Raw genomic sequence first — 24,175 nt, forward strand, 5'->3', positions numbered from 1 at the left:
CGATATTATTTTGTTAATAAATACGTTTTTACATACCTCACGGCGGATCCATTAGGCCTTGTGCTGCACCATGGTCGTGACTCGATCGTGTGGCGCACTTCTTAATATTTAACTCCAGATGTAGTGTTAAAACACGCTTCTGAACACAATTGAATAAACTCCAAAATACAACACAAACAGGGAGTATCCCATAACACAAACTGTATTCAGAGTTAAAAAATAAACTCCAAAAATCTAACTCTTTCGCACTTTTTTGCCTAACTCGGGATTTTTCAACTCCAGAAATTTGCTGTGCATTAAATACACCTGGATTAAAATATGTTTAACAAATCCTACTTCTACATGATTTATAAATGATTGATGTGAAACTACTGTGAAACTAAATGAAGCTGATCTTCATCAACACAAACAGAGCTTGAGAAAAGCAGAGATACACACCGTCACACACACTGATGTCTATATGAGGATTTATTACACAGTTATTCTGACATGATATTTCACTGACAGAAGTTCAGCTGTGTTATTAATGTAATAAAGAGACAATAAGAGACTCTAGAACATCATCTCACTGTCACTGATTTATCATGCAGCTCAAAGCATTATGGGTAGAAGCTCTCATCAGGCTATTCTCATTCATCAACACAGATTCACTGATGATCCAGGATAAACCCTAAACCCTGGATAGAGTGGCTGAGTGAATGTGGTCTGGACTGTGTGTATGAGGCTCATTGTGTCTCCGCTGACGCTGTAGAAGGACAGAGTTCCTGCACTGTGATCCACATACACTCCTGTTCTCCTGCTGATGGGCTTTACAGGGAGTTTAGTCTCTATGTCATTGTGCCAGAATGAGTAACAGGAGGAAGAGCAGTCCAAACTCCAGGACTGATCATTAGATCCAAACTTACACTCATTTATTCGTCCCTTCCTGCTGATGCTCATATATGACACTGATATAGACACAGCATCAATCCCACTCCATTCAATCTCCCAGTAAGAGTGTTGTTCACTCATACTCTCTCTACATAACACCTGCTCCCACGCATCAAATCTGCCTGGATGATCAGGATACGACTGAAGCTCTGGGAAAGTGTTAGTAATCACTCTGTTCCCCTCAGACAGGTGGAGGTATTTATTCACTGTGTTCAGATCCAGAGTGAGCTGATGGGAATCTGATGGAGAGAAAACACATCAGAATCAGGAGTTATGAATCTGATCTTTTAATGTAGCTGAACTCTTCATGTTCAGTATATCAGCAGTGTCTCAGTGCAGTTTAATCATCATTCACATGATCAACTCTAAACTCTTCTGTCATGTTGTCTTTCAGCGTCTACAGGAAGAACATGAACACACTCTGTGAGTTTCTCTGCTTGTTTTCTGACTTACAATATAGGAAGTCACTCCTGGTCTTGGGATCAGTGGCTGTGGAAATCAACAGACATGAAGAGTGTGATTATCAAGTCAAGAGAAAGTGATCCTGCATTTATTAACACATGCAGAAATCCTCCAACACAGAAGATATTTAGAGATGTCTCTGCTGTTTACAGAGCCCAGAACCTGACACAGCCACTGTTGAGGGTTTGATATTATTGACATGTCACCATATTTGATTTGGCTTCTGCAGACATGAACTGAGCACAGATTTGATTTGAAAGAGAATAGGACTTAAATTTCACTTTGCTCATCATACAAAGTAATCATATCGCTTTATAAGACTTGGATGAAACCTCACCCTCCTTATTAGTCTTTTTCAAAGAGACATCAATAGATCAATAAATGTCTCATGCTCAATAATTGAATTAGCCTGTATTATAATTCTACTGCTTATTAGAATTTCTGTGAATACATGGAAGCCACATTTTATTAATAAGTTAAATCATAAAAATGCATCATTGATGTTTGGATTTAAATGCTGATTTCACTTAAATTCTTAAAGGGGTGGTGTGTATGTGTGTGTAACGATCACCAGCTGGCGTGCCTCTGAGAGTCACCAGAGGGCACTCCACACCAGACTGATCACATCACAAACTCAACTTCCCATCATGCCGCTTACCTGGGACTGATTGCACATACAACTGCAGCTCATCCACACTCATCTCATCCACCTGCAGCTCATTCACATACACCCATATAAACCTCTGTCACTCTTCAGTTCACTGCGAAGTATTGCATTGCCCCGGTGTACAATTTCTGAGCGTTTTCCCCGTGTTTGCTGAACGATCTCTGACCTTGGATTGTTTATATCGACTACTGATTCTTCTGCTGCCTACCTCGAATCGGACTGTTATATCGACCTCTGATTGTTCTGCTGCCTGTCTCGACCCGGATTGTTCTTTGGGACTGTGATTCCTGCCGCCTGCCTCAACCCTTGCCTGTTATCGACTTCTGCTTTGTGATTACCTCCGTTGTTCTGTCTGCCCCTGATTTACCCTGCCTGTTAAATATTCTAATAAAGCTGCAAATGGATCTTACTGCGTCCTCCACTTCGTAACAGTGTGTATGTGTTTCCAGGACCACAGAAAGATCCTAAAAAGGAACTCAGCAATTTTAGATCATACGATTTTCTTGTGGTGGGAGCTCTGGAAGTCAAAAGTGACTCAACATCCTCAGTTTAGAGATCAGAATCTATGAGCTGTTACCTTTCAGGGATAAGACCCAAAGTTTCCAATTCTCCAGCCAGAAAGTAAATTGCCCTCTGGAAGAGCAGTTTGGTTTCTGCCCAGAAACCAAGTGTGTATGTGAAGGTTTAGCTCAAAATACCCCACAGATATTCTTATATAGCATGTTAAAATTGACCCTTTTTGAGGGTGAGCAAAAACACACTGTTTTTTGTGTCTGTCCCTTTAAATGCAAATGAGCTGCTGCTCCCGGCACAGGGGGCGGAGCTCAAGTGTGTCCTTTTACCTCACACACACATGCATGGAAAATTTCAAAAACTTTTAGCCTTTTATGTTCAAACCGGAGTCAGACAATGATGTCAGAGAGTCTCAAGAAGAAGTGAAAACATGTAGAAGCAACAGGACATTTCTGAATGTTAGTTGGTGAATTTTTGTAGCTGATGTGGAGTTATCTTCTAGTCATTTCATACTCTTCTAGTATGAAATGCCATCATACAGTGGGTTTAAGTGTCAACAGTTTTTGTGTGTTAAGTTGATTATTTTTGTGTTTTGTTTATTATTGTTATTTTTTTTTATTTTATGTCAGTTTTAAATGTCATATTGGATTTCATACAGAGAAATGTAAGTTTTACTTGTTCAAGGTATGATTAAGTACACTAGCCTATATTAGACATCAAATACATAATATACTCTGTTCATGTTGTTACAAATAGTCCTTAAAGTTGCAAAGGAAATAAAACTTTCATATATATACACTCAAATGGGAAACACTTTACAACGTTACACGTTTATTAATAGCCACACCTGTTAGGAAATATTGTTAACAATACAAACATTGACTGTGTGAATGAAGCTAATTATATATTTGAAAAAAATATATTAATGCAAAAATGTTTTGCATATAACTCTCACCTGAAGACTGAATGGGGCCGATAGTGTCACTGGCTTCACTCACTCCCACTTTACCCACTATCCTGTAGCGGATCGAGTACTGCTTTCCAAACTCCAATCCAGTCAGATTAAAGACTTCCTCAGCGGTGTTTTTGATAATCCACTGTTCCTCAGCGCCAGAATCTGCTTTCTCCTGCTGGTACTCCACTCTGTACCTCACAGTTTCTCCAGTTGGGGACTTCTGCAGTTTCAGGGTCACACCGTGCTCCAGGACCTTCATCACTTTTGGTGGAAGAGGCTTCGACACGGGCTGGAACTGTGTGTCTGTCAGCTTCCCTGATTCATACAGATAGATAGAGGAGCCAGGATTGGAGGGATCGGAGATGGCAGAAATAATGAATCGATATCTCTTTTCATCTTTATTAGCCTCTGAAAAACTTCTGAAAAGAGATAAGTTCTTTCTCATCTTTGAGATGACATCAGGATCGGTGAACCACTTTCTGACAGATGCTAACGTGCTAGAATTGTGTTTCATTCCCACATCTAGCTCTTTGAACTCATCAGAATCCAGAAACATCTTCAGGGTTGAGAGATACGGGTCTTCATACTTCAGAGATGTGAAGGTCAAGCACACCACAACATCAATATCAGGATTAAAGAGGATGGTGTTGAGATGGTTTGAGTCTTCAGTATGGATTCCCTTCAGTGTCTCGGTGTGAGAACTCAAGAGGTTAAGTTCAGCCTTTGCATGACCTAACCACTGGTAAAGCATGTCGGCATTAAAGGGGGAGCTGTGGTGGATCTTTAGGATGTCTTCCAATGACTTTTGCTCCATCTCTCCTCCTCGAATAGCAGGCAAGACCTTGGCCACTTCTTTCAGGAGCACCGTTTCGTAAATGCTAAATGAGCTCTGAAATAAACGGAGCCTCTCTTTGATGTCTTCCAATACATTTAACAGAGTTTTTCTGGAGAGGTCGTTGCATGTCCTCTGTACTTCTCCCAGCCCCTCTATTATATCTTCAGTGTTGGAAACCAGACGTGTGGTGATTTCTCTCTCCAACTGAGCAGCTTTTGTATCCAGTAGAGAAAGAGGATAGAGCCAGACTTTTATTGGAACTGCATTCTGTGGATTCTCCTTCAGTATAGTGGGGAGCTTCTTGTACACCTCTAGGGCCTCCATGAAAGTGGTGGGGTTCTGCTCAAGGCGGACGTCACCATAAAATGTGCAGGCGATATTCTCAGCCACTTTCTTTTGAGTATCTGTCATTTGTACAGCTCCTTGTCCCTCAATGGAAAATAGTGGAATATTCTTGACCATGACATTCAGTCTTCCCTCAATCTCCTGCTTTTCTTCGTCTTCTGTAAATGTCCGATCAAACACCATGAAGGCCTGAGCTCCGTATAGTACACCTGTGACCACATGAGTTGCAGTTTTCTGGTCAAAGACCTGAGGGTAGGTGATCTGACCCAGATGGCTCATAGTGAGCTGGTCGAATCTTGTGCGTTCGCTGTAATACATTGTAACTCTGGACTGTTGGTTTGAGGATTTGGTGTCACGCAGGAACTTGGCAGATCCTTCCACCTCCACCAGCCCGCCTAAGAAGCTGGCCTTCAGGGAAGCACTCACATCCAGGAGACTGGACTTACTAGAGAGAGAGTCAGAGCTACTGAACTTCAAATCTGTCCTTGGCTGTGGATGACTGTCCAAATCTTCTCTCAATGATTTCTTATCCCACAGAGTGACACCTGAAATGAGAAATTACTTTTTAAGTTATGTACGAGTAAGTGATGTACTGTTGAAGAAACATGCAGGTTTTATAGTGTTGTTACACAAGGATTTGTAATTAGTGATGCAATATTTGATGAAGAGGGAAAAATAAACTTGTAATTATTTATATATTTATTTAGGTTTGTAAAGCACCTGGAATGAAGGTATCCTTGCGGCAGTCATACAGCATACCAGGAAACAGAGGTCTTCCTAGAGCTGCCACTTCTATGGTCTGTGATGCCAGGGCTGCAGTAAATAACAAATAAAAGGTATAATTTATACTTAGAATATTTATAATAGATATTAACAAAATTATAGTAATGAATGAATGTAATGGATAGTAAATGAATGTAATGGATGGTAATGAATACTGTTTAACTCTTTACCCGCCAGCATTTTTGAAAAAAGTTGCCAGCCACTGCCAGCATTTTTGATCATTTTCACAAAATTTTCATGACCCACAGAATATTTTGTTGTATGAATATCTCAAACATGCAAAATTTCAAAAGAAAGAACACACCCTCTGCTTTAAAAAACAAAAAAGGTTTTATTCTAGCTTCATGCATTCCCTTTTAAGTAAAAAAAAGCAACAATTCGAGCAAAAAGCTGAGAAAATCGCATTTTTGTCAAACACTACGTCTGGATCTAATTCAGAACGATGATCAAAACATAGATGGATAGAGTAGATTGAGTCAACACCCTCAAAGCTTGCAAAGTCCTATAGCTTGTCCTGGGTTGACTTTTCATTCGGTAACATTAGGCAGTTTTGATTAATGTGATATTTAATGTTGATGAATGAATGCTTCTGCTTCTTTTTCACCTGCGTTTTGATCAGGAGATGCGTAATATGCCCCCTACCGTAAAAAAGCCGGAAGTTTCCGCCAATGGCGGGGAAAGAGTTAATACTGAAGAAATCCATTTTAAAATAAAGATGCAAGCAGCAATATGGGGTCAAGCAAGCACTGAAGCCATAGCAAGCACATGGCATGGCAAAGAAATACAGAATTAAACTTTCGACCTTCAGGTTAGTATAATTATATCATATAAAATGCTTAATTTGCATGTACACATTTAAAAGACGCTTTTATCCAAAGCAACTTACAATAGAGTCTCTTACATCAATTACCAGAGCGAGCTGTGCTTGCACCTCCTATTCAGGCAGATGCAGCAGTTCCTGCTCTGGGCAGAAACCAAACTGCTCTCCCAGAGGGCAATTTACTTTCTGTCACGATCCACACTTGGGAAGAAGGGAAAGATCCAAGGGTGCAGTATGAAATGTTTAATAGGGAAATCCGTTACTCAAAATCCAGTCCAGGCAATAGTCGATATCTTAATCCATCCAAAACAAGAACATAAACAAGAACACAGAAGTGGCGTGATAAATACACAAGGACTCCGTGACACCTACTAAAACAGACAGGGTATATATACACAGGGAACACAAGCTAAACAAGATAACAAGGGGGCGTGGTAAACTGAAACACCTGTGAAGACTAATCAACATAACGGGGAACAACTGAACATGACAAGACACATGGCAGGATCACATGACAAGCAGGGAATAATATGATAGACACTAACAAGGAACAAGACACAAAACCCACACCGTGACATAACCTCCCCTCTACGGAGCGGCTACCAGACGCTACAAGACGTGACAGACCAAACAAAAATCCCAGGGAGGTGGAGTGGTGGAGGATCAGGGGGAGGGAAGGGGGGCCAGGTCCATGGAGGGAAACGGGGACAGGGAGTGACAGTTCATCTGGCGGCCAGGGCGGAGCAGACAGTCCATCGGGCGGCCAGGGCAGAGCAGACAGTCCATCGGGCGGCCAGGGCAGAGCAGACAGTCCATCGGGCGGCCAGGGCAGAGCAGACAGTCCATCGGGCGGCCAGGGCAGAGCAGACAGTCCATCGGGCGGCCAGGGCGGAGACGACCCCTCGGGCGGCCAGGGCGGAGACGACCCCTCGGGCGGCCAGGGCGGAGACGACCCCTCGGGCGGCCAGGGCGGAGACGACCCCTCGGGCGGCCAGGGCGGAGACGACCCCTCGGACGGCCAGGGCGGAGACGACCCCTCGGGCGGCCAGGGCGGAGACGACCCCTCGGGCGGCCAAGGAACAGGCACCGGCTCAGGAACAGACACCACCGGAACAGACACCACCGGTTCAGGAACAGATACCACCGGCCCAGGAACAGACACCACCGGCTCAGACACCACCGGCTCGGGACCAGGCACCGGCTCAGGAACAGACACCACCGGCTCAGGAACAGACACCACCGGCCCAGGAACAGACACCACCGGCCCAGGAACAGACACCACCGGCTCAGGAACAGACACCACCGGCTCGAGAACAGGCACCGGCTCAGGAACAGACACCACCGGCTCAGACACCACCGGCTCGGGAACGGATACCACCGGCTCAGGAACAGACACCACCGACTCAGGCACTGGAACTGGCACCACCGGCTCAGGCACTGGAACTGGCACCACCGGCTCAGGCACTGGAACTGGCACCACCGGCTCAGGCACTGGAACTGGCACCACCGGCTCAGGCACTGGAACTGGCACTGGAACTGGCACCACCAGCTCAGGCACTGGAACTGGCACTGGAACTGGCACCACCGGCTCAGGCACTGGAACTGGCACCACCGGCTCAGGCACTGGAACTGGCACCACCGGCTCAGGCACTGGAACTGGCACCACCGGCTCAGGCACTGGAACTGGCACTGGAACTGGCACCACCAGCTCAGGCACTGGAACTGGCACTGGAACTGGCACCACCGGCTCAGGCACTGGAACTGGCGCCACCGGCTCAGGCACTGGAACTGGCGCCACCGGCTCAGGCACTGGAACTGGCGCCACCGGCTCAGGCACTGGAACTGGCGCCACCGGCTCAGGCTCAGGAACAGACGCCACAGGCTCAGGCTCAGGAACAGACGCCACAGGCTCAGGCTCAGGAACAGACGCCACAGGCTCAGGCTCAGGAACAGACGCCACAGGCTCAGGCTCAGGAACAGACGCCACAGGCTCAGGCTCAGGAACAGACGCCACCGGCTCAGACACCACCGGCTCAGGAACAGACACAGGCTCGATGGTGGCCATCTTGTTAGGGGACACAGGCTCGGCAGGCGTGATGTGAACAGGCTCGGCGGCGGCCTTCTTGTCCGAAGACACAGGCTCGGCAGGCGTGATGTGAACAGGCTCGGCGGCGGCCATCTTGTCCGAAGACACAGGCTCGGTAGGCGTGACGTGAATAGTCTCTGGCTGGGCAGACGGGACGTGAATACTCCTGGGAAACTCTAGGATCTTGAATAGCGTCGAAAAATAATCCAAGAGTTTTTCAGCCGCTATGGCAACAGCGGGCTGCTCGAGCACGGCCTCCTGGATGACAGCGGGCTGTTCGGGCACGGCCTCCGGGACAACAGCGGGCTGTTCAGGGACAACCACCGGAACTGGGACCACCGGAACCGGCACTGGGACCACCGGCACTGGGACCACCGGCACTGGGACCACCGGCACTGGGACCACCGGAACTGGATCCACCAGAACAGTCACGGAGGGAGTCCCTCTTCTCCTCCTCTGTTTCGGGACCACCGGAACTGGGACCACCGGAACTGGGCTGGAAACCACCAACCCAGGGTCGAAGAGGGGCCAGAGTGGAGAGTGGTGTTGGTCTCTCCCACGTCCACCTCCTCTACTGCGGCCTCCACGGGTCCCTCGAAAAATGACCAATCGGGTCCCCTCAAAACCTTGCCCCCTCTCCCGCTCGGTGGCTGGGAAAGAGGCACTGGTAAACATACTGCTGGATCAAAAGCTGACGGAGTCCTTCTGTCACGATCCACACTTGGGAAGAAGGGAAAGATCCAAGGGTGCAGTATGAAATGTTTAATAGGGAAATCCGTTACTCAAAATCCAGTCCAGGCAATAGTCGATATCATAATCCATCCAAAACAAGAACATAAACAAGAACACAGAAGTGGCGTGATAAATACACAAGGACTCCGTGACACCTACTAAAACAGACAGGGTCTATATACACAGGGAACACAAGCTAAACAAGATAACAAGGGGGCGTGGTAAACTGAAACACCTGTGAAGACTAATCAACATAATGGGGAACAACTGAACATGACAAGACACATGGCAGGATCACATGACAAGCAGGGAATAATATGATAGACACTAACAAGGAACAAGACACAAAACCCACACCGTGACACTTTCTGGCTGGAGAATTGGAAACTTTGGGTCTTATCCCTGAAAAGTAACAGCTCGTAGATTCTGATCTCTAAACTGAGGATGTTGAGTCACTTTTGACTTCCAGAGCTCCCACCTCAAGAAAATCGTATGATCTAAAATTGATTCCTTTTAGGATCTTTCTGTGGTCCTGGAAAGTTTTTTTTATTATTAGAGGCTCCATTTGAGCTCTTAGAGTCAGCCTCAGAGAGGCTTCTCACTTTTAAGTACTAAAGAAATACTATTTTTGTCAAAAATAAAGTCATCAACTAAGATGTTAGCTGTTCCAATGTTGGCAATATTCAAACTAATGAATACATATGATAAAATGTGCCTATAATCTTTTTTTTTTTTACAAAGAAAGAGTACACTTGAAATATTGTTGAAATTGTAATTATTGTTGTAATTGTAACCTTTTTAATAAAATAGCAAAACATATTTACAAGATAGATGTAAGCAAAATCTTAAATGGTCAATATAAGTCTTCCTCTAAATATATCTTTTGTCCTTGCATTGTGGCTCAGTCAGTGACTACGTTTACATGCAGCCAATAACCCGTTCAAAACCGGGATATTAGCAATAACCCGGTCGCGCACGGCCATGTAAACACCGGCAAAAACCCGGATATGCTCATATCCCGGTTTTTAAAAACCCGGATATTATACCTGGGGTACCCCTTTTCTAACCCGAATATTTGGTCATGTAAACGCGTATCGGCATATCCCCATCAAAAGGAACATTGATTTGTGTTCTGCGCATGTTCAGTTCGCAAGGAATCTTGGTCTTTTGAGTAGAGACGGCGCATACAAAAACCCGCGTGCAGTATACCGGAAGTAAACAAGAAGTAGAGGTAAACATGGCGAGACGCAGCACAGCACCACACTTTTGGAGCGAGGAGGAAAGCGCAAACAAACGCGATCGCTATCTGCCCCGAACTATTCATTATCCGCGTGCTGCTGCTGTTGTTGTTGTCTTTGGATACATGAAGAAGAATCGGAAATGACGCATATTGCGTCTTAAGGTTGTCCGTACGTCCAGACGCTAACCGTGCGTCGCCGTTTACATCGGGATATTACCAATTGATTACAAATTCCATGTATACAGGAGTAACTCTCTCTGCTCACGCATGTAAACGGGTTATTCCGAATGTTTCAGAAACTCGAATAGTGACCTTAACCCGACCATAACCCGGTTATTGGCTGCATGTAAACGTAGTCAGTGTCACACCTGAATGAATGGCTAATTATGCAGAGTGGGTGGTGCATTGTATTCTCAGGTGTAAACCACTCCTTGTTCACGCCCCCCTCGCATATTGGCTTTCCAAGCAAAACCTGTCTTACACAATTTAAATCAATGTATTGTTTTAATGTGAACGAAAAAGCAAGACTATTTTCACATCATTTTGAAGCCAGAACATCCATTAGTCAAGTCTTATTGACACATATTTAGTATGTGTTTTGTGGCCTTATTTCAGCAACTTTCTTTTTTTTTTTTTTCAATAACTACGCATAAACATTATTCTCTTAAAAATACAAACATCTACATGCATGTTGCTCACATATTATGGTAGCCCTGTTTGTGCTATATAGAGTGAATTTACACCTTTGCCATTATCATGTTTATAAATAACTGAAAAAAGCACAAATGTCAGGGCATGTCAAAACATCCCAAGGGCCCCAAAAACACCTTAGACCCCAGAGGGTTAAAAGCTGCTAGATCTGCTTATTTTTCAACCCTATTAGAAGAAAATAAACAAAACCCTAGGTATATATTTGAAACGGTGGCTAAATTAACGAAAAATAAAGCTTCAAGCCCAGAAGTTTCCAAGCAGCACAGCAGTAATGACTTTATGAAATTCTTCACTTATAAGATTGATAATATCAGGGACAAAATTATAACTATGCAACCGTCTACTACAGTATCGCATCAGGCAGTGCATTGTAGTCTCCCTGAGGAAAAATGTGATTAATTCGTTGCTATAGGAGAGGAAGAATTTTGCAAACTCGTAAATTCATCTAAATCAACAACATGTATGTTAGACTCTATTCCGACTAAGCTACTGAAAGAGATGCTTCCAGAGGTCATAGATCCTCTTCTTAATATCATTAATTCGTCTTTGTCTCTAGGATACGTACCAAAAAACTTTAAGCTGGCTATGATTAAACCGCTTGTTAAAAAAACGCAACTTGATCCTACAGAATTAGTCAATTACAGGCTGATCTTGAATCTACCTTTTCTGTCAAAGATATTAGAAAAAGCAGTATTTTCACAACGGTGTTCCTTTCTTGAAAGAAATGATATCTGTGAGGATTTTCAGTCCGGATTTATACCGTACAATAGTACTGAGACTGCTCTCGTTAGAGTCACAAATGATTTGCTCTTATCATCCGATCGTGGTTGTATCTCTCTATTAGTGTTACTTGATCTTAGTGCTGCATTTGACACTATTGACCACAACATTCTTTTAAATAGACTAGAAAACTATGTTGGCATTAGTAGAATTGCACTAGCATGGTTTGAATCATACTTATCTGATCGTTATCAGTTTGTAGCAGTAAATGAAGAGATGTCTCATCGATCACAAGTTCAGTATGGCGTACCACAAGGCTCAGTACTAGGACCGCTGCTGTTCACTCTGTACATGCTACCCTTAGGAGATATCATTAGGAAGCATGGAATTGGCTTTCACTGTTATGCCGACTATTATACTGATCAAAGAGGTCAAAGTATATAGAGCTAGATCTGAGTATATACAAATATACTCAGCTCTATATTTCTTCAAAACCTAACAAAACTTACCAATTCACAAAATTAACGGAATGCATAGCTGTATAAAAAATTGGATGACTAGTAATTTCCTACTTCTAAATTCTGAAAAACAAAGATTCTAATTATTGGACAAAAAACTTCCTCACGTAATAACCTAGAATACTGTCTAACACTTGATGACTGCTCTGTTAAGTCTTCGTCGTCGGTTAGGAACCTGGGTGTGTGTGTGTGCTCTTTGATACCAATCTTTCATTTGAAAGTCACGTGTCTAGTATCTGTAAAACCGCATTTTTCCATCTTAAAAATATATCTAAATTACGTCATATGCTCTTATTGACAAATGCGGAACAATTAGTTCATGCGTTCATGACATCAAGGCTAGATTATTGTAATGCTCTACTGGGTGGTTGCCCTGCACGCTTAATAAACAAACTACAGCTGGTCCAAAACGCAGCAGCTCGAGTTCTTACCAGAACCAGGAAGTATGACCATATTAGCCCAGTTCTGTCAAAACTGCACTGGCTCCCTATTAAACATCGCATCAATTTTAAAATATTGCTGATTACTTACAAAGCACTAAATGGTTTAGCTCCGCAGTACTTGAGCGAGCTCTTAACGCATTATAGTCCTTCACGTCTATTGCGATCTCAAAATTCCGGCCAGTTGATAATACCTAGAATATCAAAATCGACTGCTGGCGGTAGATCCTTTTCCTATTTAGCACCAAAACTCTGGAACAATCTTCCTAACATTGTCCGGGAAGCAGACACACTCTGTCAGTTCAAAGCCAGATTAAAGACACATCTCTTTGACCTAGCATTCACATAATACATTATAGACTTCTATAATTCAATGTTAGGCTGCATAGATTAGGTCAGCCGGAACCAGGAACACTTCCCATAAATCCTGATGTACTCGTTACATCATGAGAATGGCATCTACGCTAATTTTAGTGTCTTTGTTTATCCCGAGGTTTTCCCGCAGCCTGCCGGATCCGGGCCGTATCCAGATCTGACGAAGGACCTTCGCCTGGACCCGATGACAACGCAGTGCTGAAGTGCCAACTAGTCTCTCCCTATGGAGGATCCCTTTACCACTCCAGATAAAGCATTTTTGGGAAAATTCGTTTCGCGTACCTACCCCGAAGTGATAAAATAAAATAAAATTCTATATCAAAATTGGTAGGGAAAACCCGGTACTTTGTTTAGGCTTGGTCTGTGGGGAATTCCAAACCTACGCACATATATTCAAACGCACATAACTATAGAACCAATTCTTAATGCGCATGTGAACGCCATCAGCGTTTCTCACACGTCAAAGTCTGTATAGAGAGGATGGTGTCGTCTTAGCGGCCCTAACAAATAATTGTTAAGACGGAAGCAAATCAATCAAAACTAACTTTAGCTGGAAAATAACTTTATTAAAGAACCGCTATAAAGCCAAAACAAATCTGTTACCATAAATTATAAGTTTATCTCTGTAAAGTTGCTTTGAAACAATCTACATTGTTAAAAGCGCTATATAAATGAAGATGACTTGACTTGCATTGACATTGCTCAAAAGAGTAGGAGATCTGTCGGCCCTGTCAGTAGCTTCCTCCTGCTTAGACTTTCCCCCAGGTATGATCAGAGCTATTTTGCACACCTCCTGTAATCGGCCACCCTGTCGTACTTCCCTTCGCCGCATGAATTGCTGTAGCAATAGAGAGACTGCATCTACTATATCCAGTCCAGGCTCTTAGGATTTATGTCGGGCCAGTGGCGTACATTCTCCCAGTTTTTTTGCAAGTGTGTGTGGGGGACCGAACGTCACCCCAAGTATTGGGATGTGTAGGCTCACTAGCTTGCGATGGTGGAGGTGGAAAAGACGGCTACCAGATCTCAATTGTTCCAAAAAATAAAATAAAGTTTATTTATATTTTAACTCAGAATTCAAGAAAACAAAATAATCAAAAATAAATCGAAATAGCACAATGCTTTTAGCTTCCAACAATAGCAAACACTTTGTACATAGCCTCACAGCAAGCTAGTACTCACCCTCACTCTCCCGAATACAGAATGAGGCCCTCTTAAATAGGCCAAAGCATTAAGCCAAATTGGACCATACCAACATTCAGGGTATTATCTTTAGCCTAAGGCCATAAATAAGCTATAAGCTAAGTAGAAAATAAACATTACATGAAAACAAAATATTATCCTCATATCACTAACATTTTTTACAACATTTACACCACCTATTCACACCACACATATACATACAACACATTATTACAAACAAACACCCCTGTGAACAATGCTCTGCACCCTCTGCCCTGTGACCGAGATAAATACCGCCCCTACAGCGGCGCGCGCATCCGCATAGGAGCAGTCGAATCGGACCGGGATGCAGGAAATGCGTGAGTCACAATATGTAAGAATTAACTAGGATTTCAGACAGAAACGGAGTAAATGGGACATGAACTAGTGGGTACCGCACTACATGTCATGGAGGTGGTAAAGTAGGAAGTAATAAGCAGTGACAAATTAGGTTTGAATGTTATGAATGAAATCGCGGACTAACCGTTCTACAAACAAATGAACGGGAATGCATTAATGGCGCATAGCCCCGCGTCAGCCTTCTCTTTAAACACAACCCCCCCTGTGTTCATAAGCCATCCATACCCCTTCACAAAATAACACAAGTTGCCCAAGCATGGCATCATGTTTATAAAGGAGCGTGCAGGTGTATGTGTGTGCGCGTGTTCAAATGTCCAGAGTCTCTCCCGCTCTTGCGTGTAACGCCATTCACAGTCAATGCGAGAGTGCGTAACAGTGAGAAGTGAGGTTCACTTTCTCACAGTGTGGATATATGCAGGTTGGAGTAACGAGCATTAAGAAAGGTTGGGGCATGCCGAATGGTAGGGGCGCGGAGAAGGGTCTTTAATATTGGTCGTGAAAGTTGTCGGCCAAGGTGTGCGGCAGGGTTAGTTTCTGATGTAGCAATTGACCTGTCGGCACACCTCCTTTCTGCACGCTCATTGCTCCAACCTGCAGCTACCCCTGTCTTGTTTTCTGGTCTGCTTTAGTAACACAGTCACCAAGCAGTGTCTTGTCCCACTGGATTATAGATGCTATCGCTCTGTCCTATGAGGCTCTCGTAATGGCTTTGCCTCTGGAAATCCACAAGGAGTATAGCATCTTCTAAAGCTCTATCTAGGGGTGAGCCCTTACATGAGGTTTGTGCTGCAGCCGGCTGGCCCTCTCCGCACACATTACTCAGGACTTACAGTATGGACATGGGCTCAACCCCAGGGTCACAGGTCCTTCAGGGTTTGCCAAGTCATGTCTGCATTCAACAGTTGTCTGTGTCAGTATTACACAGCCTTGTTGGGCAGGCAATCTTCCTCAGTGTGGCAGCGTTGGTAATGACATTCCCATAGTGTCAATGCCATGACAGCGTTGATTTCCCTTCGAAAGGGAACGCCTCAGGTTATGCTTGTAACCTGGTTCCCTGAAAGGGGAACTAGATGCTGTCATGGCGTTGACACTATGGGAATGTCATTACCGACCCCTCTTAGGGAACTGGGTTACAAACGTAACCTGAGACGATTTTTCCTTCAAATGATATTGAATCTGTGCAGTGATATTTTTGATAGCACATTCACATTTTGTAACAACATTTCAATCTTACCTGGATGTTTTTTGTCTTCGTCTGCTAAGAAATGAAGTCCTCTGGTGTCTTTGTTTAAAATCTGAAGTTCATCAGGTTTGGGTTGTAACACTTCCTATTTTTGAAGGAATGGTTCATAAAATAATTTTCAAAAAAAAAAAAAAACTTCCACAAAGATTTTTTATCTTTTAATCTCATGAAATTCATCTGGTTACACTTGCACATTTTGTCTGAGGGAGTGCACTTACCTGTGCATTCACCACAGCTAGGGTCGCCAACCATAGATATGTACAGTAGATGTAGCTCGGCTGATTCAGGTATGTCAAAAGTGCCGCCATCTTGGAATCGTCAACAAGGAGACCTGTTTGAATGTCAGTGTGAAGGAGATGCCTGTCACAACCTTGTCTTGTTTAGTTTCATTGTCATATTCTGCTTTGTTTTCCCTGTCACCATATGTTCTTGTTTTTTGTTTGTTGTTTCTTAAGTGTTCCTCTCTAATTATTTATAGTTATAGGCTGCCTGTATTTTTCCTATAAAATAAAGGTAAAGGTAAAATTATTATTATTATTACTATATTATATTTATTCTTAAATACTGTAATTTTATAATAATGAAATGGTGTTATTACTACAATTATAATTATTTTTTATATATTTTTTTTATTTAGTACTACTACTAATATTAATCATAATAATTATTATTAGTCATATTGATCTATAAGCATCCATTTTTTGGGGCCAAATTGTGCAACCCTAAAAGTAGGCACAACAAACCTGGTGTTCTTTATAATTTTTTGTGAATGTTTAATCTCAATTTTCACCACAGTTTAGCCAGATTTCCCCCCTTAATTGTGCAGCCGTAGTTGCTCCTGATATCAGCTTGTTCACAGTTGTTTTGTTGTTGTTTTTTACAGGAACCAGATGCCACTGATGAGTCCTGCTGACTCAAACTTTCACACGAGTCTTTAAACTGTTTTCTCTGATCAAGTCAAGTCAACCTTTATTTTTATAACACATTTAAAAAGAAACAGAAGTTGACCCAAAGTGTTTTACAGATCAAGTAAGAATAAAAAAACACATTTAAATACAACATCATACATTCTATCAGCTTCAAAAACCCATTTCATGATCTATTCAAATGCCAAAAAAAAGAGATATGTTTTTAAAGAAGACTTAAAAATGGCTAGCGAGGAAGATGACCTCACATAGAAAGGAAGACTAATCCATCATTTCTGACCCTTCACCGAAAAGGCACGGTCACCCTTAGATTTATAACAGCAACGAGGAACTGTCAATAGCAATTGGTCAGAAGACCTGAGTGCTCTAGTTGGAGAGTCTGGGCATACACTGAGGAGGAGTAAGATTCTATGTAATCTTGTATTATCCTCGCAGCATGTCAGTTATGTTGTGATGCGCTATGAATTTATTGCATGGCAATATGCATGGATGAAAATATTGCATGGCAAATGAATTATACATTTTATAATAAAAGTAGACTTTCCATAATAATAATAATAATAATACAATAATACAAATAATAATTTTATATAAAAAATGAAAATGCTAAATCCTCTTGATATTGATAGCTGATGCTTGTTTTGACAATATCTCTGGATACACAATATCATGGTCTATTGGTGCAACCCCGTCAACGGGGGTTTATCGCACATATTTCACACGTATAGTGTGAGCAGTGAAGTCACAGCTCGATGATCGGACCGTATAGTGTGAGCACATAAAACGTGAGCTTTGGCTTTACATCGCATGAGATCTACTCATTCAGTCTGAGTAGGTAACTTTGCTGAAATCGCACGGTGTATGCCTGCCTTAAGGGTGTAAAAGGTCACTTATATATTTGGGTGCGAGACCAATAGTGCCTTGTAAACAAAAGTCAAAAATTTTAAATCAACCCTGAATTTCACTGGAAGCCAGTGTAGAGATACTGTCACAGTGTCTGGTTTGTGTTTCCTCGGGTGTCCACTAGAGGTCTCTTCCCCATACGTTCACCTTTACTTATAGAACTGCATTTCCCATGATCCTTTGTCTGTTCTCATCACTCATCATTGCACGCAGCTGTTCCCCATTACATTGTTAGTTTCTGTGTATTTATAGCCTGTCTGGTTAGTGTTTGTCACGGAGTTGTTGTTGAATGTCATGCTACACTTCCAAAGTCTGTTTCTCGCCTGTTCTTGTTTTGGTTCTTGTTTATTTTGTGTTATTGTTTATTGGACTGATTAATGGATTTCGACCCTGGCATGGATGACTATGATTCTGATTACTTTGATTTTGACCTTTGCATGGATGACAAAGAATTGGATTGCCCTAACAATAAATATACTGCTAATGGATCTTACCATTTCCCATGTGTGTTCCGTGACAGAATGACTCCGTCCACTAATAGATCCAGCAGTATGGACTTTCGTGGATCTTCCCCAACCGCCCATAGGGGGAGTTCACAGGTTGAAGAGATTCCCCCCCCCGTATGAACATTTTTCAGTGCCTGGCATTGTGGGCCCGCCAGACTGAGGAGGCCATGGTGGTCAACAGCCCAGAGCTCCCTTTGCCGCTGGTCCTGTCCAGCCCGAAGCCTGCACCTCGCCATAAGAAACGGCGGAGGAGGAGGAGGAAGACTTTCTGTCTCCCTAAAATCCCGGAGATCGTCCCCGTACTGTCCGCTGTCGTCCAGGAGGTCGTTCCCGTGCAGCCCGCTGTCGTCCAGGAGGTCGTTCCCGTGCAGTCCGCTGTCATCTCGAAGATCATCTCGGAGCTGCCCACCATCAGTCCTGCCACGGTAAAGAGGGCTGTCTTCCTCTTTTATGCAGTGGCAGTACTACATGCATGAAGGAGACACAGCACATCTGCCGATCCAGAGACTGTTCAGGTCACGTCTGCCGAGCCAGTGTCTCAAATTGTGCATACACAAATTCCAAGTCAGTAAGGGAAAGGAAAGTTTTTATTTTAGCAATTGATCTCAGATGGTAAAAACTACTCTTTACAACAGCACTGATCTGCTTATTGAAAAGTAGAGAGTCAAAAATCACTCCAAGGTTCCTCACATGATCTTGTGAGTTCAACGATAACGGGCCTAACTGGACAGCTAGGCCAGGTTAACGAGACAAGAAGGAACCTAAGATCAAGACTTCAGTTTTGCTCTCATTTAATTGCTCTCAATTAGCCAGCCAATGTTTGACATCTTTAAAACAATTTAAGGCATTTTCAGATAAGCAATTTTTGTCTATACTCACTGGGAAATAAAATTGGGAATCATCGGCATAATAATGATAGGATATGATGTACTTCTGAAAGATAAAGCTAAGGGGAAGCATATACAATGAAAATAACAGGGGTCCCAAAGTTAACCCCTGAGGGACACTACATAGTAGCTGAGCCGGAAAAGTTTCCCAAATTCACAGAGAATGTCCTTTCTTTTAGAGAGGATGGAAACCACTGGAGGGTTGTCCCCTGCATGCACACCATACATTATGAACTGTTTAAAAGACTATCATTGTTGACTGTATCGAACTAAGCAGAATATAATTTGTGACCTTCAATAATGCAGATTCAGTGCTGTGCAACATATCTGAAACCAGACAGAAATGTATCCAAAATGTTAAATGTATTTAGATAAGGGTAGAGCTAGGAATAAACAACTCTCTCCAAAATCTTTGACATGAGAGGCAGTTTGGAGATTGGCGGTCTGTAGTTCTCATGTATTGCCAATGTAACAGGTCAAAGAATGACAAGTATTTTTGCAACCTTTCATCTTTTATTTTCTATTGTTTGTGAGTTTATTTCACCAAAATATTGTATTGTTCAGTCATGTCACGGTAGCTTATAGGTATTGGGAGAGTAATTTGTTATGTAAGTGCACTCTCTCTTGGATGTGAGATCATATACTGATTTTTCGCGTTCTTTTCTCAGTCTGCATTCTACTTGATTGAGAGAGGTATGTGTTTGCGTCAGCCAGGCCCGGGGTGGGTAATCGTCCGCTTCTCTTTTGGGCCGGTCGAGGAAATATATATTTTTTTTTTCACATTTGTCACATTAGTTACATTAGGCTACACGCTCCGCATTCTGACACTGCAGCGCGCAGCCGCTGCATGGGTTGTACCATGTGAGCCTCAATTATCACCCCGCAAGAACAACTACAGTGCTTTACAACTATAGAACAAAAAGAGTTACAAAAACTTATCACTTCATCTAAACCAACAACATGTTTATTAGATCCTATACCCACTAAACTACTGAAAGAAGTGTTACATATAGTGGAAGAGCCTCTCCTCAATATTATTAACAAATTTTTATCTTTAGGTCATGTTCCAAGAACATTTAAACTGGCAGTTATAAAACCTCTCATTAAGAAACCACAATTAGACCCACATAATCTAGCAAATTATAGACCCATTTCAAATCTACCTTTTATGTCTAAAATACTAGAAAAAGTTGTGTCCGCCCAACTGGGCTCTTTCTTGCAAGAAAATGACATCTATGAAAAGTTTCAGTCTGGATTCAGACCGCACCATAGCACTGAAACTGCGCTCGTTAAAATCACAAATTATTTACTTTTAGCTTCTGACCAAGGCTGTATCTCAATACTAGTTTTACTTGATCTTAGTGCTGCGTTCAATACTATAGATCATACAATACTCTTAGATCGACTACAAAATTATACTGGTGTTCAAGGACAAGCATTAAGCTGGTTCAGATCATACCTATCTGACCGCTACCATTTTGACTATTTAAATGGAGAAAAATCTATCATAATTCAAGTAAACTATGGAGTGCCGCAGGGATCTGTGTTAGGCCCTCTGCTATTCTCAATATATATGCTGCCACTTGGAAATATTATAAGGAAACATGGAATTAGTTTCCATTGTTATGCTGATGACACTCAAATCTATATTTCATCACGGCCGGATGAAAACGCTAAATTATCCAAATTGACAGAGTGCGTTAAAGATATAAAAGATTGGATGATGCTCAATTTTCTTTTATTAAATCCAGACAAGACAGAGGTAATACTTATCGGTTCAAAAAACCGCCTACAAAACCTCGCTCACTACAACTTTAACATAGTAGGATGTCCTGTTACTTTATCCTCTACAGTAAAAGACCTGGGTGTTATACTCGACTGTAACCTGTCTTTTCAAAATCATATTTCATATGTTACAAGAACAGCCTTTTTCCACCTTAGAAACATTGCTAAGCTACGTAATATGCTATCAGTTTCTGATGCAGAAAAGTTAGTTCATGCATTCATGACCTCGAGACTAGATTACTGTAATGCTTTATTATTAGCCGGTTGTCCTGCATCCTCAATAAACAAGCTACAGTTAGTCCAAAATGCAGCCGCTAGAGTTCTTACTAGATCAAGAAAATATGATCATATAACACCGATTTTAACATCACTACATTGGTTACCTATAAAGTTCTGTATTAATTACAAGGTATTGCTACTGACTTATAAAGCCCTAAACGTCTTAGCTCCAGTCTATTTAACGAATCTTCTATCGCCCTATAATCCATCGCGCTCTTTAAGATCACTAAATTCAAGGCTTTTGGTCATACCTAGGATATCTAGGTCCACCAAAAGAGGGAGAGCATTTTCATATTTAGCTCCAAAACTCTGGAATAGTCTTCCTGATACTGTCCGTTGCTCAGACTCGCTCTCCCAGTTTAAAACTAGATTAAAGACGCACCTCTTCACCCAGGCATTCATATAATCTTTTAATATAATTCATATATTATATATTCATATTCATATTCATATAATCTTTTAATCTTACAGTTAAATCCGACCTCTAGGTCATTAACGCCAGAGGAGAACTGGCCCCCGACTGAGCCTGGATTCTCCCAAGGTTTTTTTTTTCTCCATTAGGTCACCTGATGAAGTTTTTCAGTTCCTTGCCACTGTTGCTTTTGGCTTGCTCAGTTGGGGATATTTAATTTAATTAATCAATCAACAATACTATTGATCAGCATTACCAAACGTGGACGTTTTCCACTAGAAACAAACACTGATGTTTTATTTTTAATTTAATACTGTGAAGCTGCTTTGATACAATCTGTTTTGTGAAAAGCGCTATATAATTAAACTTGACTTGACTTGACTTGACTTGAGGGAGTTCTCCCCTCACTTCCCATAGAGTTGGTTGGGTCCTGAGCCCGTCTTTTCCAAAACGTTTTCTCAGGCAGGCTACCGCGGCACAGCCGGCGCCTACCGATAGCTGGGCCGGCCCTCCCGTAACGGTACGCATCGCAAAGCTGCCAACTCTCACGCATTCACCGTGAGACTCACGCAATTGACACTTTTCACACGCTCTCACGCCACACATCCATTTTCTCATGCACAGAACAATAGCGAAGCAAAGAGGACACGGAGACCGACAGACTAGACAGAGCAGGTTACTTATGATATAAAAAAAATCTCAGCTCTCAGATTCTGTCAATTTTATTACGAAATTCAAACAATAAATACCGTTTTGACGCTTGTAAATGTGACGTGACCCTAGCGGCACGTGAACCGATCATCTCTAGGCCTACTAGTAAAAAAACACGAACACTGTTGAAAGATACAGTAACGTTACAACTTACCGAAATGTATATTCCTCATACATAATATCGATCAATCAGTGTTTTTCATCAGCGTGAAGAGGTCAATAACATAGCTGGAGAACAATTATGTCACATTTACCTCAGGAAAGCCATTTAATGAACATAAGCTATAGCATGTAGTTGGCAAGAAAAAAAAGAGCTATAGAGAGTATTTAGCTAAATAGGTGTTCTATATTACATATTTATTATATTTTTACTTATATCATTAACCCTCTGGGGTCTGAGGTGTTTTTGGGTCCTTGAGATGTTCTGACATGCCCTGACATTTGTGCTTTTTTCAGTTGCTTATAAACATATTAATGGCAAAGGTGTTATTACACTCTATATAGCACAAACAGGGCTATCATAATATGTGAGCAACATGAATATACATGTTTGTATTTTTGAGCGAATAATGTTTATGCATGGTTATTGAACAAACTAAAAACTAAAGTTTCTGAAATAAGGCCACAAAACACATACTAAATATGTGTACATAAGACTTCTGAATAATGCATTTTGTCGCCTAGAGTTTTTTCTTCAAAATGATGTGAAAACCATCCTGCCTTATCATTCACATACAGCAATACATTGATTTAAATTTTGCAAGACACTTTTTGTTTGGAAAGGCCATATGCGGAGTGGGCGTCAACGTTCCAACACCGTCATGCATATTTAGTGATTCACACCAGGGAGACAATGGCCCTGCATAATGGGGCTGCATACTTAATGAGCCTTTCATTCAAGTGTGTCACTGAGTTCATTCTCATACTGTATTTTCAGTTTTGGAATATGTATCCTCTCTCCAAACTTGTCACTAATAAAACACAATAAAAATGATTTAAAGAAAAGGCTTATATTTACCTTTTAATAGTTTGTTTACATCTACCTTGTAAATATATTTTTTTTTATTAAAAGGGTTACAATTACAACAACAATTCAAATGTAATATTTCTTTGTAAAAACCAAAGTATACATTTTATCATACATATTTCAAAGTTGAGGATTCATTACTTTGAATAATAGCCTAAGCTACATTGGAACAAACACTATAACATATTATTTGATGACTTTATTTTTGACAAAACATATACTTTATTTAACATATGAGCAAAAATTGGCAAACAAAAGCTTATTTCAGGTGGCAGATATTTTACAGTAAAAATGTATAATCTATCCAAAACTAGTCAACGAAATGTTGTCTTTCAGATGTCTGTAACATAGGCCTTTCGTTTTTATTATAAGAAATATAAATGTTAATTTGCAGTTTAAAACGTTGTTTATACAAATACATTTTATTTCAACATATTTCAGTCGATTTTTACTTATCTCAGTATAGCAATACAGTTTGCTAAAACATCATCATTCATTCACACACAGAAAACGCGATTCAAATTTAAACGGTCTTTTTAGAGACTGTGGTAAACAGCGCGCGTGTCTCTGCCGTTCATTCATCACACACAGAAACGCCATTCACTTGAGAATGAAAAAAAACTTACTACAGTATTCAGCTCAGCTCGGATCTGTTGCTCCTCGAAATACCAGCACTTCTGTTCTGAGGTACATTTTCCATTATTATTATTACAATAGTATTATTCCACACAGCGCTGCGACGGTGTAAACAAGAACAATGATCTGATTAAACTTGTGTTTTCT

At 41.7% G+C, this 24,175-nt stretch overlaps 1 protein-coding gene across 1 annotated transcript in view; it reads right to left on the reverse strand.

The window, feature by feature from the left end:
• Positions 1-451: 451 nt before the first annotated feature.
• The window catches only part of LOC308689723 (stonustoxin subunit alpha-like), a 43,287-nt gene continuing 19,563 nt past the window's right edge, over positions 452-24,175 (reverse strand). The window contains exons 2-7 of the mRNA XM_081363590.1: positions 16,175-16,287; positions 15,948-16,041; positions 5,428-5,520; positions 3,528-5,252; positions 1,384-1,419; positions 452-1,169 (exon numbers count right to left, since the gene is read on the reverse strand). Of these exons, the coding sequence (XP_081219716.1) occupies positions 637-1,169; positions 1,384-1,419; positions 3,528-5,252; positions 5,428-5,520; positions 15,948-16,041; positions 16,175-16,264 (2,571 nt within the window). The 5' untranslated portion in view covers positions 16,265-16,287 and the 3' untranslated portion in view covers positions 452-636. The remainder of the gene's footprint in view (positions 1,170-1,383; positions 1,420-3,527; positions 5,253-5,427; positions 5,521-15,947; positions 16,042-16,174; positions 16,288-24,175) is intronic.

Source organism: Scardinius erythrophthalmus (genome assembly GCF_964197995.2).
Source record: "Scardinius erythrophthalmus genome assembly, chromosome: 4".
Classification (NCBI taxonomy): Eukaryota; Metazoa; Chordata; class Actinopteri; order Cypriniformes; family Leuciscidae; genus Scardinius; species Scardinius erythrophthalmus.